General features: G+C 49.2%; 1 protein-coding gene, 1 long non-coding RNA gene and 2 other non-coding genes across 4 annotated transcripts in view; 1 reads left to right on the top strand and 3 right to left on the bottom strand.

Annotated features, from left to right (window-relative positions):
• Positions 1-13291, bottom strand: part of LOC126012111 (uncharacterized) — a 60207-nt gene that overhangs the window by 28770 nt on the left and 18146 nt on the right. The gene's annotated exons all lie outside the window — the stretch shown is intronic.
• On the bottom strand, positions 3189-11316 carry POLR2H (RNA polymerase II, I and III subunit H). The gene is made up of 5 exons (XM_049775902.1): positions 11236-11316; positions 8691-8774; positions 8509-8602; positions 6156-6239; positions 3189-3557 (listed from the first exon to the last, which is right to left on the bottom strand). Exons 1-5 carry the CDS (start codon positions 11306-11308, stop codon positions 3440-3442), a joined length of 453 nt encoding a protein of 150 aa, XP_049631859.1. The 5' UTR covers positions 11309-11316; the 3' UTR covers positions 3189-3439.
• LOC126012929 (U6 spliceosomal RNA) lies at positions 3995-4101 on the top strand. The gene has a single exon (XR_007497272.1). It is a non-coding gene; the product is annotated as a U6 spliceosomal RNA (small nuclear RNA).
• LOC126012970 (U6 spliceosomal RNA) lies at positions 9278-9384 on the bottom strand. The gene has a single exon (XR_007497310.1). It is a non-coding gene; the product is annotated as a U6 spliceosomal RNA (small nuclear RNA).

Here is a 13291-nt window from a genome sequence, read left to right as displayed (position 1 = left end):
CCAGTGCATGGTCCTCTATGTCGGGGCATCAATACATCAACACTGCTACAAGTTCTAAATAGAAACCCTACTCAAGACTCTTTGTAGGGGTGACCCAGTTAGACACCTGCAGGGGTCCTTCTTTCCAATTCTGACCACAACACTTGCCACGAAAGAGGAAGCCACAAGTGCACAAAACTCAAATGTGTTCTCCAGTCCTCTGCTGGGGTCAGTGTCCTCATGGGAGAGAGTTGGTTTATCCACACCACAAATTCCAGCGAGTAGTCAAGGCAATGGTGAGTGGGAATTGTGATTTCCAAAATTACCAAAGTAGGTCAAAGCTATTGATCAAATGAAACACTTTATGGCAGACAAAAGAGCCAGCACCCAAGACAAGATATGCCAAAGGGACCAAAGACACAAATGAAGGCTTTTGGGCAGTCAGATGAGAGACAAGGATGGCCAAACTACAAGTATGTATCCAGAAAGTTCTGGTCATTCAGCATTGGCATTTAACTTACAGCAGCAAATGTAAACACAGGCTTTTGAGTGTTTGCTGTAGGGTGATTGTTTGTCAGATGATTCTTCCCTTTTTCCCTTCCCCCTCAAACAAAAACCCTTACAGCACCAGTTTTTCTTTCCATGTTACCATAAGCCAGTCTACATTCCGCTTCCCTGAGAGATTCAGAATCATCTAGATGTCACCCTAAAATCTCTGTTAATTAGGCGCTCACTCCCATTTAAACGGTCTTTTTCCAAACTCCACTGCCAATCTGACTCCATGGAAATGTTCTAAGGTACCATAAAACTTCATCCCAACCCCCACTGTGCTCCCATTTGCCTCACACTTTCCCCACCCCATAATGCAGCCAAAGAAACACCTTTCCCTCCCCTCCACCCCCCCCCCACAGAGACCATTTATTTTCCACCCATTTCCCCAAATACTATTTTTAACACCCTTTATAAGAACCTGAAAATGATGGGGAAAGAAATACCCCCAGGTATCTCAGCAGGAATCTAGCTCTATGGCAAAACCAGGAGATTCAGAAACTTGGGTGGGAAGGAAGGGAGGTGTTTGAGTCACACCTGTGCTCAGGAATCTTTCCTAGCAGTATTCAGATATGTGGTGCTAGAGATTGAACCAGAGACAGCAGGATGTAAAGCAGGCACCTTACCTTCTGTACTCTTTCTCTGGCCCTTAGTTTTAATCGTATTATTTTCTGTTTGGTTGGTTTAGTTTTTTTGGGTTACATCCAGCAGTGCTCAGGGGTTACTCCTGGCTCTATACTCAAAAATGGCTCCTGGCAGGCTCGGAGGATCATATGGGACGCCGGGATTCGAGCCACTGTCCTTCTGCATGCAACGCCCTACCTCCATGCTATCTCTCCACCCCTTAATCTTATTAAGACTATACTTACAAAGAGGAAAAAACATGCATGGAAGGACGGACCAAACCCAGGATTCTAGGTTGCCAAGTGTGCACTTTGGTGCTTTGAACCATCTCCAGGACCCAATAGACCTTTTTTTAGTTTTTTGGTTTTGTAGGAGCATACCTAGTTGTGTTCCTTCTGCCCCCATGGTGCCTGGGGGACAAGTAACTTAGGTCTCCTGCACACAAGCATATGCCCAGCTCACTGGCAGTCTCTCCAAAACCAAGACACTATTCTTTTGTGGGGAGCTAGAAATAGATTTGGGGGTCATACCTCATAGTGCTTAGGCCTTATGTGGTGCCAGAGATCAAACTGTAGACTGTCTCCAGCCAACTTCTGTTACTGTTTTAGAAGGGGTTGCACCATACCAGGCAGTGCTCGTGGGCCACTCCTGGCTCTGTGCTCAGGGGTCACTCCTGGAGATGTTCAGTGGGCCATGTGGTGACATGGGTTTTATTTGGTTTGGGTTATTGAGCCACACCTGGCAAGTTTATTCCTGGATTTGCATTCAGAGATCATTCCCGGCAGGGCTCGAGACCATACATATGCCGTGCCAGTGAATGAACCTGGGTTGGCTATGTGCAAAACAAGTACCTTACCCACTGTGGTATTGCTCTGACCCCATGTGCCATGGTTTGAACCCAGGTCTCCCTGGACAGAATGTGAGTTCTGCTTGATCTCTTTCCCACCAGGAGGCAACTTTTTAAAAATACACACCACCTTTCTGCTGTGTCCCTGAATTTCCTGAGGGGGGACCAGAATCCCACTGTCAAAGAGGCTACTGAACTCCGCAAGCATCAACTGTCCTTCCCCCTCTCTGGAGTGACTGCAATCAGCTGCCGCATTGTCCTCAGGGTTGCTGTTGGACTGCCAAACTCATTGGTATTGCTGCCCTGTCCACTCCACGGGTCAGTGCAGAGGCTCCCTGCTGCATGTCATGGGGAAGAACCACCTTCCTTCCTCTCTCTCTGGAGTGCAGGAATATAGCTGGCCTTGGGCCCTCTTTATCTGCTCCCAGGCTACTCCCTTCTGTTGAATTCAGACCTATCCCATACCTATGTCTAAATGTACCCACCCAAAACTGCCACCAAAGTCATGACTTGTATTCAAGTTAATAACTGTTCGAGGGGATGGAGCGATAGTGCAGCGGTAAGGTGTTTGTTTTTTGTTTGTTTGGTTTTTTTTGGCCTTTGGGCCACACCCAGCAGTGCGCAGGGGTTACTCCTGGCTGTCTGCTCAGAAATAGCTACTGGCAGGCACGGGGGACCATATGGGACACCACAAACGCCACTGTACTATCTCTCCGGGCCCGGTAAGGCGTTTGTTTGCCTTGCACGCGGCTGACCCAAAATGGACCTGGGTTCAATCCCTGGCATCCCATATAATCCACCATGCCAGGAGCGATTTCTGAGCACATAGCCAGGAGTAACCCCTGAGCATCACAGGGTGTGGCTCAAAAAAAGTGTCTGAAGGACAGAAGCAGGGCTCCTTGCCAATTCAAAATTCAATGCCAGGTGGGGGCTATCTTCCAAGCTTGGGTCCCTTCAGGAGCCAAGAAGTACCACACTCTATGGAGGAAAAAAGCCACATTGAAAGGCCCACATTGGTGGGAACAGTCAGTCAGAAAACAAGATAACCCTGAGTCCAGATACCAGAAAAGCAAAAATAGATTCTATAGCTACATGTGACCACCTTGCTGTATGCCATAAACGTCATCTACTGTGGAGGAGCTGGAAAGAATCAAGTTCAAGAGAGTCAAAGGAAGTATTTCACGAGGTGTTTGAAAAAATACAGTTTAATAAAACAAACCAAAAATCAGATACACCAAACAACTTCAGATTCCTTTTAGAGCTTCCTCATTGGCTCTTTTATGGACAGTCAGTTCCCCATAGAGTCCAGGCAGCTGGGGGTGCACTCACAATGAACAGTCACCCCCTTCTCAACACATGAGTAACAGCAAATGCTGCTCAGGTGTGAATAAAGGCCCACGACCTGAGGATGGGAGCGGCAGGGCTGGTTTCCTAGGAGGTTCAGAAGGCCAGTTTCTTCATCAGCAGATACACTCTGGAATCCACTTCAAATCCATGCAGATTGTTGGCATCACCCTGTAGCCTCATGAGCAGGCCGCCATAGGACACATAGGCAGAGCTGCAAGAGAAGACCCCAGTCCCTTGAGTTTGAGCTCAGGAATTGCTGCTACTCAGGAACTCTCCATCCCAGAAAATCTAAGAAAAAGGGTTGGACAAACAGCACAGGTGGTAAGGCACTTGTCTTGTGTGCAGCCAACCCCAGTTTGGAATCTCCAGCACCACCAGGGGCCACTCCTGAGCAGAGGCAAAATAGCCCCTACCACCCCCCTTCCCCCAAAGAAAAGTCAGAGTCACTTTTCTAGGACCTGTCATTTAAGAACCAAGACTGAATGGACCACAGTGACTGTACACAGGGTAAGGGGCATTTGCCTTATATTCAAATGACCTGGGTTCGATCCCCAGCATCCCATATAATCCCCCAAGCCTGCCAAGAGTAACTCCTGAATATATCCAGGTGTGGGCCCAAAACCAAAAAATTTTAAAAAGCAAACAACAGTGCTCGCTTCGGCAGCACATATACTAAAATTGGAACAATACAGAGAAGATTAGCATGGCCCCTGTGCAAGGATGACACGCAAATTCGTGAAGCGTTCCATATTTAAAAAAAAAAAAAAGAAAAAGCAAACAACAACAACAAAAAACTGGAACCAAGAGCAATAGTACAGTGGATAAGAAGCTTTTCTAGGGCCGGGCGGTGGCGCTAAAGGTAAGGTGCCTGCCTTGCCTGCGCTAACCTTGGACGGACCGCGGTTCGATCCCCCGGCGTCCCATATGGTCCCCCAAGCCAGGAGCAACTTCTGAGCACATAGCCAGGAGTAACCCCTGAGCGTTACTGGGTGTGGCCCAAAAACAAAAAAAAAAAAAAAAAAAAAAAAAAAAAAGAAGCTTTTCTAACACATGGCCGACCTGGGTTCTATCCCTGGCAACCTATATGGTCCCCTAAACTCCACCAGGACTGATCCCTGAGCACAGAGACAGGAATAAGTCCTGAGCCCAGCTAGGTATGACCAAAAAAGAAAAATTTAACAGAACCAAGATTCAGATTCAGACGAAAAAGAGGACGAAGATTTGTGTGAAGCAGCAGCTAGGCTTGGTTTTGGTTTATTGGAATGGGGCACCCATGAGGGACCAATCCCAGCAATACTCAAAGCAGCTATAAGAATTGACAATTTAGTACTCAGTCCCCACGGAGTTGTGTGGTTGTGCCATTAACCAAACTCAGGACCCAGCACATAGAGCCCCTTGAGTTATCTCCCAGGCCCAAGAGTTCATTCTATTAAGAGAGATGGGGGGCCGGAGAAATAGCATGGAGGTAAGGCATTTGCCTTTCATGCAGAAGGTCATTGGTTGGAATCCCGGCATCCCATATGGTCCCCTGAGCCTGCCAGGAGTGATTTCTGGCGTGGAGCTAAGAGTAACCCCTGAGTACTGCTGGGTGTGACCCAAAAACCAAAAAAAAAAAAAAAGATGAAAAACGCTACATGCCTGAATAAGGAAACAGGCCAAAGAATTGAAGACATGTCCATGTACTGGAATGTCTTGCAGCTATTAAAGTATTTAGGATAAGCTTTTAAATTTATCCTAAATGAATAAAACGAAAAGCATACTGAAAAGGTTTATAAAAAATAGTTTCCCTCGGGGTATAAAATTATAGGTAGCTTTTCCTCCTTCATATTACTCCTTTGCTTTTCAAATTTTGTACAAAGGACATGTTGTTTTAATAAGATTTAAAAGTAAAGAAAAAATAGTGGGGCAGGGAAATCAAAGAAGGGATTGGGTTGCAAAGTAGAGTGTACACACACACAAGCACACAAGTACACATACCACACACATATACACATAAATATATATACAAACACCAAAAAGTTTAGAACGGGCTGAGCCATAGCACAGCGATAAGGCTTTTGCCTTGGGCCAACACTGATGGACTTGGTTCAATTCCCAGCATCCCATATGGTCCCCCAAGCATGCCAGGAGCGATTTCTGAGCACAGAGCCAGAAATAACCCCTGAGAGCCGCCGGGTGTGATCCAAAATCCCATAAAAACAAAAATAAAAGGTTTAGCAATTAATCACTTAATATTGGATTCAATTCACTCACACACACACACACACACACACACAAACACACCCCACAAAACTAAAAAGTCTAGCAATTAATCACTTAATGCTACATTCAATTCCTGAGAAATCAACCTTCCTTTATCCTTTAATAAAATCACCAGCTTCAGGGCCGGAGAGACAGCATGGAGGTGGGGCGTTTGCCTTGCATGCAGAAGGATGGTGGCTGGAATCCCAGCATCCCATAAGGTCCCCTGAGCCCGCCAGGAGCAATTTCTGAGCACAGAACCAGGCATAATCCCTGAGTGCTGCCGGGTGTGACCACCCCCCCAAAACAAAACAAAACAAAAAAATCACCAGCTTCTATTTGTACTGCTGAACCCTGTGGTGCTAACAAAAGGCACAGAGAAAAAAACTACAGACGCTCTGGGAAGAGGCTGTTCAAGCTCCTGCTTATGTCTGAATGCTTGGGGAGAGGGACCCACCTCACAATGTGTGCTCATGGCCTACTGTCAGAGACTGGCCCACATTCTAGCCTCAGGACAGGGCAGATGAAGAGAGAGAAATGAAAGTTCTTATAAGGTCAGGAAACTTACAGGCGAGTGGCAGCTTCCGTAGAGGTTTCATCCCCCTCGATCCTGTACACTTTCCCATACATTACATATTCAAATTGGTCAGCCCTGTAGAACAAGGGTGGTAAAATTATGCTGAAAAGCAGTTAATAAGAGAACCCTTAACCTTTAGGGACAGAAAGATAGTACATCTAGTAGGATACTTGTCCAACCCTTCAGCATAGAGCCAAGAGTAAGAGCCAGAGCCCCAAAAAACAAAATAACCAAACAAAGAGACCCCTTAAAAATGGCAAATGAGGGGCCGGCGAGGTGGCGCTAGAGGTAAGGTATCTTGCCTTGCAAGCGCTAGCCAAGGAAGGATCTCCCGGCATCCCATATGGTCCCCCCAAGCCAGGGGCAATTTCTGAGCACTTAGCCAGGAGTAATCCCTGAGCATCAAATGGGTGTAGCCCGGAAAAAAAAAAAAAAAAAAGAAGAAGGCAAATGAAAGCCAGAGCAATAGCACAGTGGATCGGGCATTTGCCTTGCATGCAACCAACCCAGGTTCAATCCAGGGCATCCATTATAGTAATCCCCAATCCTGCTAGGAGAGATATCTGAACAGAGCCAGGAATAACTACTGAACACTAGACAGGCGTAGCCCCAAAACAAACAAACAAACAAAGGAGAATGGTCACAAAGTGCCAGCAGTATAATAAGCATTTTTTGAGCATGTATCATAAAATCTTCAAGCAATCCTATGAGCTTTTTTCCTAACCTGATGAGAAAACAGACGCTAAGACACTCAAGTTATTTAACAAATAAATGGCAGAGCTATAAAATTAACTCTGTTAACCATAGACTTTTTTTTTAAATATATTTTTTATTTAAGTAACATGATCATAGTTGGGTATAGACTTTTTTTTTTTTTTTTTTGATTTTTTTCGGGCCACACCCGTTTGATGCTCAGGGGTTACTCCTGGCTAGCGCTCAGAAATTGCCCCTGGCTTGGGGGAACCATATGGGACGCTGGGGGATCGAACCGCGGGTCTCGGTCCTTTCTTAGCTAGCGCTTGCAAGGCAGACACCTTACCTCTAGCGCCACCTCACCGGTCCCGGGTATAGACTTTTTACAAATTATATCCCCTACCCCATGATACAAGGCCCACATAACCTAGATCACAAGTGATCATTTTCTCAGCCATCCAAACACTGCAGCTCAGAGCCAGTGACAGAGTTTTGGGGTTAATGAGCTCGTCTTGCATGCAGTCTGCTTGGGCTTGCATCCCTAAGCACCCACCATCAGTGATTCTTGAGAAGTCACAGCTTGTGTGGCCTCAAAACAAAACAAAATGAAACAAAAAACTACAGCTCAGCCAGGGAGATGGCTTAAAGGAGTGGAGTACAGGTTTTACCTATGGTGCCCAGGGTTCAATCTCCAATACCTCCAGGTCCCCTGCACTCCACCAGGTATAATCCCAAAACCCAAATACAAAAACAAAATACCGTATTTTCTGGCGTATAAGACGACTTTTGAAACAAAAAAAGCCAACCGAAAATCGGGGGTTGTCTTATACGCAGAGTATATCCCGAAAAATGTTTCAATATGTCGCTAAACGAAAATTGTCTGAATATTGCCACAAAATGAATTTTCCAACTCGATCCTGCACCAATCACTGCAAGGCTGCTCGGACCACCTCTCTAACTCAGCCAATCCAAGCAGGCTTTTTATGCATGCAAATTAGACAATGTTCTGGAACCGAATCTGCACTGTAAAAAGCCTACTCAGGGGGCCGGGAAGGTGGCGCTAGAGGTAAGGTGTCTGCCTTACAAGCGCTAGCCAAGGAACGGACCGCGGTTCGATCCCCCGGTGTCCCATATGGTCCCCCCAAGCCAGGGGCGATTTCTGAGCACATAGCCAGGAGTAACCCCTGAGCGTCAAACAGGTATGGCCCAAAAACCAAAAAAAAAAAAAAAAAAAAAAAAAAGCCTACTCAGATTGGCCACAGTCAGAGAGGAAGTCTATTACAGTATAACCTTTGAACCTTTGCTTGTTGTGATTGGCTCATTGTGGTACATGAGCACAGGAACACATGCATGCAGCACAGGAACGTTCTGTCTGATACAGTGAATATAGGCCTACACCTATGTTTTAACTGCAAAATTAGGGGGTCTTATACGACCAGTCATCTTATACGCTGGCAAATACAGTACAACTCAAAAGCACAAAATCACTGCTCTAGATAAATACCAGAATGTCTGACTTCCCAGGTGTAACCATTTCCCTAAAGCCACTCAGATGTTACTGTGGGCCATTTATTTCCCAGAACTAAGGGTCTTTCTATACCACTAATTATCTATGGAATCCTCAGGCATATGTCATGTGCTCCCTTCTCACCTGGAAGGCCGGTCATCTGTGGGGTTATATTCACCATCGTCCAGGGTACCATCTTCATACAAAGTACTGGCTATGACCAACCGGAACTTGTCACCTGAAAACAACCAACAGCGACAACATTTGAGGATGAAGAGCAGCTTGAATGGCAACAAACCTCCCGTTGTTGTCTGTTTCATACTTACCCAAGTCTACAGGGTAAATCTGAATGTTCACGTCTAAGATGAGATCCATTTTGAAAGATTCACTCTCACAATGCAGACGAGACACTGGAGGGAAGGAGAAAGAGTGAAGATCACCATGGCAGTTGGGATGGGAGACCCTAAAAACCTCATATTGAATAATTATATGCAGTAGACACTCATTCTAACTCAGACTGCACCCACTGAACTCTATTCTCATACATGTGAAGGCTCAAAACAACACAGTGGATAGGAAGCTTGCCTTAAGCATTAGCCAACTCAGGTTCAATCACCGCATCCCATATGATTGCATGAACCACACCAAAAGCAACCCCTAAGCAAAGAACCAGGAGTAAGTCCTGAGCATAGTCAAGTGTGGGCCCAAAATTTTTGTTTTGTTTTATTTTGTTTTTTGTCCAAACCTGGTGATAGCCTCCTGGCTATCAGCTCAGAAATCGCTCCTGGCTTGAGGACCATATGGGACGCTGGGGGAATCGAACCAAGGTTCATCCTAGGCTAGTGTGGGCAAGCCTTACCGCTTGAGCCAGCGCTCCGGCCCCTCTCTCTCTTTTTTTTTTTTTTTTTGGCAAAAAAATATGGAACGCTTCATGAATCTGCATGTCATCCTTGCGCAGGGACCATGCTAATCTTCTCTGTATCGTTCTAATTTTAGTATATGTGCCGCTGAAGTGAGCACTTGCCAATAAAGTTTTAAAAAAAAGAAAGAAAAAGTTACAGCCTAATGACATAATCAGAACCAAGTATCTAAGTAAAGGGGAGAGGAATTATATAGAGCAAATGAATAGAAGCCTCAGAAAAGAATCAAAGAATTTCTGGCAACAAATAATACCCAGGTGTTGGGTCTGTCAAGGAAACTAAGGAGCAACCTGCTTGAGGGCCAGTTACTGATTCATCCAAAGGTTTTACCTTTCTGTGACAGGCAATGACTGAACTAATGTTCTTTTTTTTGTTTGTTTGTTTTTGTTTTTGTTTTTGGGGCACACCCGGCCAGGGGTTACTCCTGGCTGTCTGCTCAGAAATAGCTCCTGGCAGGCACGAGGGACCATATGGGACACCGGGATTCGAACCAACCACCTTAGGTCCTGGATCAGCTGCTTGCAAGGCAAACACCGCTGTGCTATCTCTCCGGGCCCACTAATGTTCATTTAGTCATTGTCTTACTTACATCAGGGCAGCATGAGAGCACAGCAGGTAGTGTACGTATTTGCCTTGCATGTGACACACCCATGTTAGATCCTCTGCACCCATTATAGTCCTCTAGAGTCAAGAGTGAACCCTGAGCACAGCTGGGCATGATTGTCCCCCCACCAAAAACAAAAATAAACCTGATATTTGCCAAGAAATGGGTTTCAGCCTCCAGGTTCTCTATGCAAAAAAAGGGGCGCCAAGGAGAACCAAGAACTGATCAAAAACAGTATTAGAAATTTCGTTCCTCAAGCAGTTTCACACTGGTGCAAAAAAAGGATTTCACAAGAAGGGGAATAAAAGTTACGTTATTTGCCATGTATGCTTGGATGGGTTACTTAACCTCTCAGAGGGGAATGGGGAAAAGCCTCAGGCCGGGGTACAGCATTCAGTGGATTTCCCTGGAGCACCACCAGTAGTAATTCCTAAGACTTGCAGAGCCAGTAGTGACCCCTGAACATTGCAGGACGTGGCCAAAAAAATAAAAATTTTAAAAGTGCTGGGGCTGGGGCCCGGAGAGATAGCACAGCGGTGTTTGCCTTGCAAGCAGCCGATCCAGGACCTAAGGTGGTTGGTTCGAATCCCGGTGTCCCATATGGTCCCCTGTGCCTGCCAAGAGCTATTTCTGAGCAGACAGCCAGGAGTAACCCCTGAGCAGTGTCGGGTGTGGCCCAAAAACCAAAAAAAAAAAAAAAAAAAAAAAAAAAGTGCTGGGGCTGGAGAGATAGCATGGAGGTAAGGCGTTTGCGTTTCATGCAGAAGGACAGTGGTTCGAATCCCGGCATCCCATATGGTTCCCTGTGCCTGCCAGGGGCGATTTCTGAGCATAGAGCCAGGAGTAACCCCTGAGTGCTGCCAGGTGTGACCCAAAAACAAAAACAAAAACAAACAAACAAACAAAAAAAGTGTGTTAAGTGCATTAACCCGAGCGCTGCCAGAAGTAATTCCTGAGAGCAGAGCTAGGAGTGACCCCTGAGCATTATTACCAAGTGTGGTCAAAAAGACCTTTTTTAAAAAAATAAAATAAGAAATAAGCCTCTTGCAGTCCTTTGTAAGGGAAAGCAAGGCAGACTGTAAGCAGAGGGTGCACAAAAAAGATGCCCTAAGTTGAACATTCGAATCCCAAGAAAAGGCAAACCACGTGGGAGGCCTTGGGGCGCACCCACCCCTTTCTAGCACCCAGGAGATGTTTCCGGAGGGAGATCCTGACCCTGAGCCCGATCCCCGGACCCGCAGGTAGGAGCTTGCCAAGAGAGTCGGGGTGGGCAGGAGGTGCCCAGGGGGCGCGTCCCCGGAGGTTAGGTCCCCCCCGACCGCCTTTTACTTCCACACCTTTACTTACCTCGATCAAACTTCTTGCCCTCCGGATCAATATCTTTCACATCAAAAATATCCTCGAACAGGATACCCGCCATGGTGAAGCAGCGGCGCGATTAGCACAAGGGGCCTAGGCAGGCGGACGCTGGAGCCCCTCGCCGAGAGGCGGGCTAGGAGCAGTATCGCGCAGGCGCACAGAGGCATCACGCCACCACTTCCGCCTCCCGGCACTCGGGGCAACTTAACTTCCGCCCCTACGGATCCCTTCCGACGGAGCGGCTCCGGGCGGGGATACCAGCGAATCCCGCCTCCAGCTGAGGGCGGGGTGCGAGTTTTCCGCTGCAGCTCTAGGGCGCCCCCTTCAGAGTCCGGCTCCCTCCGACTAGCATGCACCGGAGTTGTTTTTTTTTTTTTTTGGGGGGGGGGGGATTGGTTTTTGGATCACACCCGGCAGCGCTCAGTTAGGGGTTCCTCCTGGCTCTACGCTCAGAAATCGCTTCTGGCAGGCTCGGGGGACATATGGGATGCCGGGATTCGAACCACCGTCCTTCTGCATGCAATGCAAACGCCTTACCTCCATGCTATCTCTCCGGCCCCAGCACTGGAGTTTTTACCTCAGCCCGGGGACCTTGATCCTTGGCCCAGAAAAGCTCGGCCCTGGCCCTTCCCTGCCGAGCCCCGTTCCTTCCAACCGAGGGCACAGTCCGCTCCACGGGCGGGCAGGGAAGAGGGCAGAACCCCGCCTCCAGCAGGGCCCAGCCTGGCGCCGTGCCCAGCCCCTTTAGAAACCGGCGTCCAGGTTCCCCCACAGGCCGGCCCGGGCCGGCTTTGCCTGGCTGGATGTCACCCGAGCTGGGTCCTGTCTAGTTTTGGGGATTTGCCATGATGTCACTCCGGGGGGGGGGGGGAGGAAAGCCTGCAGAGTCCCCACTGCTACTCCGCCTGCCCGCTCCGCAGGGCGCTGATCCCGCAGACGACGTTGGCCCCGCAAGCTCTGCAAGCCCTGCAAGCCGGGCACTGACCCTATCACAGCGATCGCCTCCTCAGAGCACTGACTGGCAGCTGCAAGTGTGAAGTCGAGTCTGGGACCACTCGGCTACCCCGTGGCCATGGACTCCTGCAGGCCTTTGTAAGGAACAGCAAGGCGGAGGGTGCACAAAAAAAAGATGGCCCGTTCCCTGCCACTGCCGCTGCCACCTTCCCTGCAAGGCGACAAGGCTCTGACAAGGCTCTTCCATGTGTCCTGCATGTGGCTCTGCACCCACAGACACCAGCGCACAGATGCCTCTTGGGTGCTGGCTCTGAGATCGCACGGTGGCCCCTTCGTCGGGCACTGGCCCCTGGGCCCACATCCCCTCTGCAGCCCTCCTGCACACGGCCTGCTTGCTCTCTGGGCACGGGCCTCTCCCTTGGCATTATCTCTGGGCACGGCCCCTGCAGCCTGGGCTCACCCCACCCTGACCCTGCGGCTCTCCCCTGCTCCGAACCCACACAGTGCCAGCAAACGGTTCCCCCAAGGACATGAGACCTCAGCAGCTACTCGAGTTTCTCCTGGGGCCCTGCCAGAGAGAAGCGACCTCTGTCCCCCCACGCCCGCCTCCCAGGCCCTTGGGCCTCCCGATTTGTGTTCCTTCTAGCCTCCACCCCTGCACTGCACTGCACTGCACTGCACACCCGCAGGCCATGCTGCTTTTGATTGCAACTTGGGCAGCACCGCGTGCAAGAGCGAATAGGAGAGGCGGGGGTCGGGGGTCCCCGTGAGACCTCGGGGTCTCGGTTCCGACCGTCCCGAACCCCCTACTTCGGGGATCTAAGTTGCCCTCCAGCCCTGCCGAGCTTCGTGCTCACCCCCCGACGACTGGGTCCGTCGGAGCCGCCACTGTTCCTTCCAGGGGAGCGGAGACGGCACCGTGTCCGCACGCTCTTGCGCACCCCGAAAGGGTCGTAGCGAGCGAGCCCCGCCAGCCCCGGGGCCCGGCGCCTGGGCATCTGCAGCCCGTCCCGGGGCACGTGCCGGCGGACCCGCCCCCGCCGGCCCGAGGCGCCGAGGACCTGGAGCGGGGCGCGGCCTCGCGCGTGCC

This window comes from Suncus etruscus, chromosome 6 (assembly GCF_024139225.1).
Source record: "Suncus etruscus isolate mSunEtr1 chromosome 6, mSunEtr1.pri.cur, whole genome shotgun sequence".
Taxonomy (NCBI): domain Eukaryota; kingdom Metazoa; phylum Chordata; class Mammalia; order Eulipotyphla; family Soricidae; genus Suncus; species Suncus etruscus.
Note: the sequence above shows the minus strand (reverse complement) of the source record. Positions and strands in the feature narration are given on the sequence as shown.

Bases quoted from the DNA above. Each gene is read 5' to 3' on its own strand.
- POLR2H (XM_049775902.1), bottom strand. From the start codon at position 11,308: ATGGCGGGTATCCTGTTCGAGGATATTTTTGATGTGAAAGATATTGAT. The intron at 6,240-8,508 runs GTGAGAAGGGAG...CTTGTTCTACAG, and splicing joins ACAGATGACCGGCCTTCCAG to GGCTGACCAATTTGAATATG. The intron at 3,558-6,155 runs GTAAGTTTCCTG...CTTCTCTTGCAG, and splicing joins ACGGAAGCTGCCACTCGCCT to CTCTGCCTATGTGTCCTATG.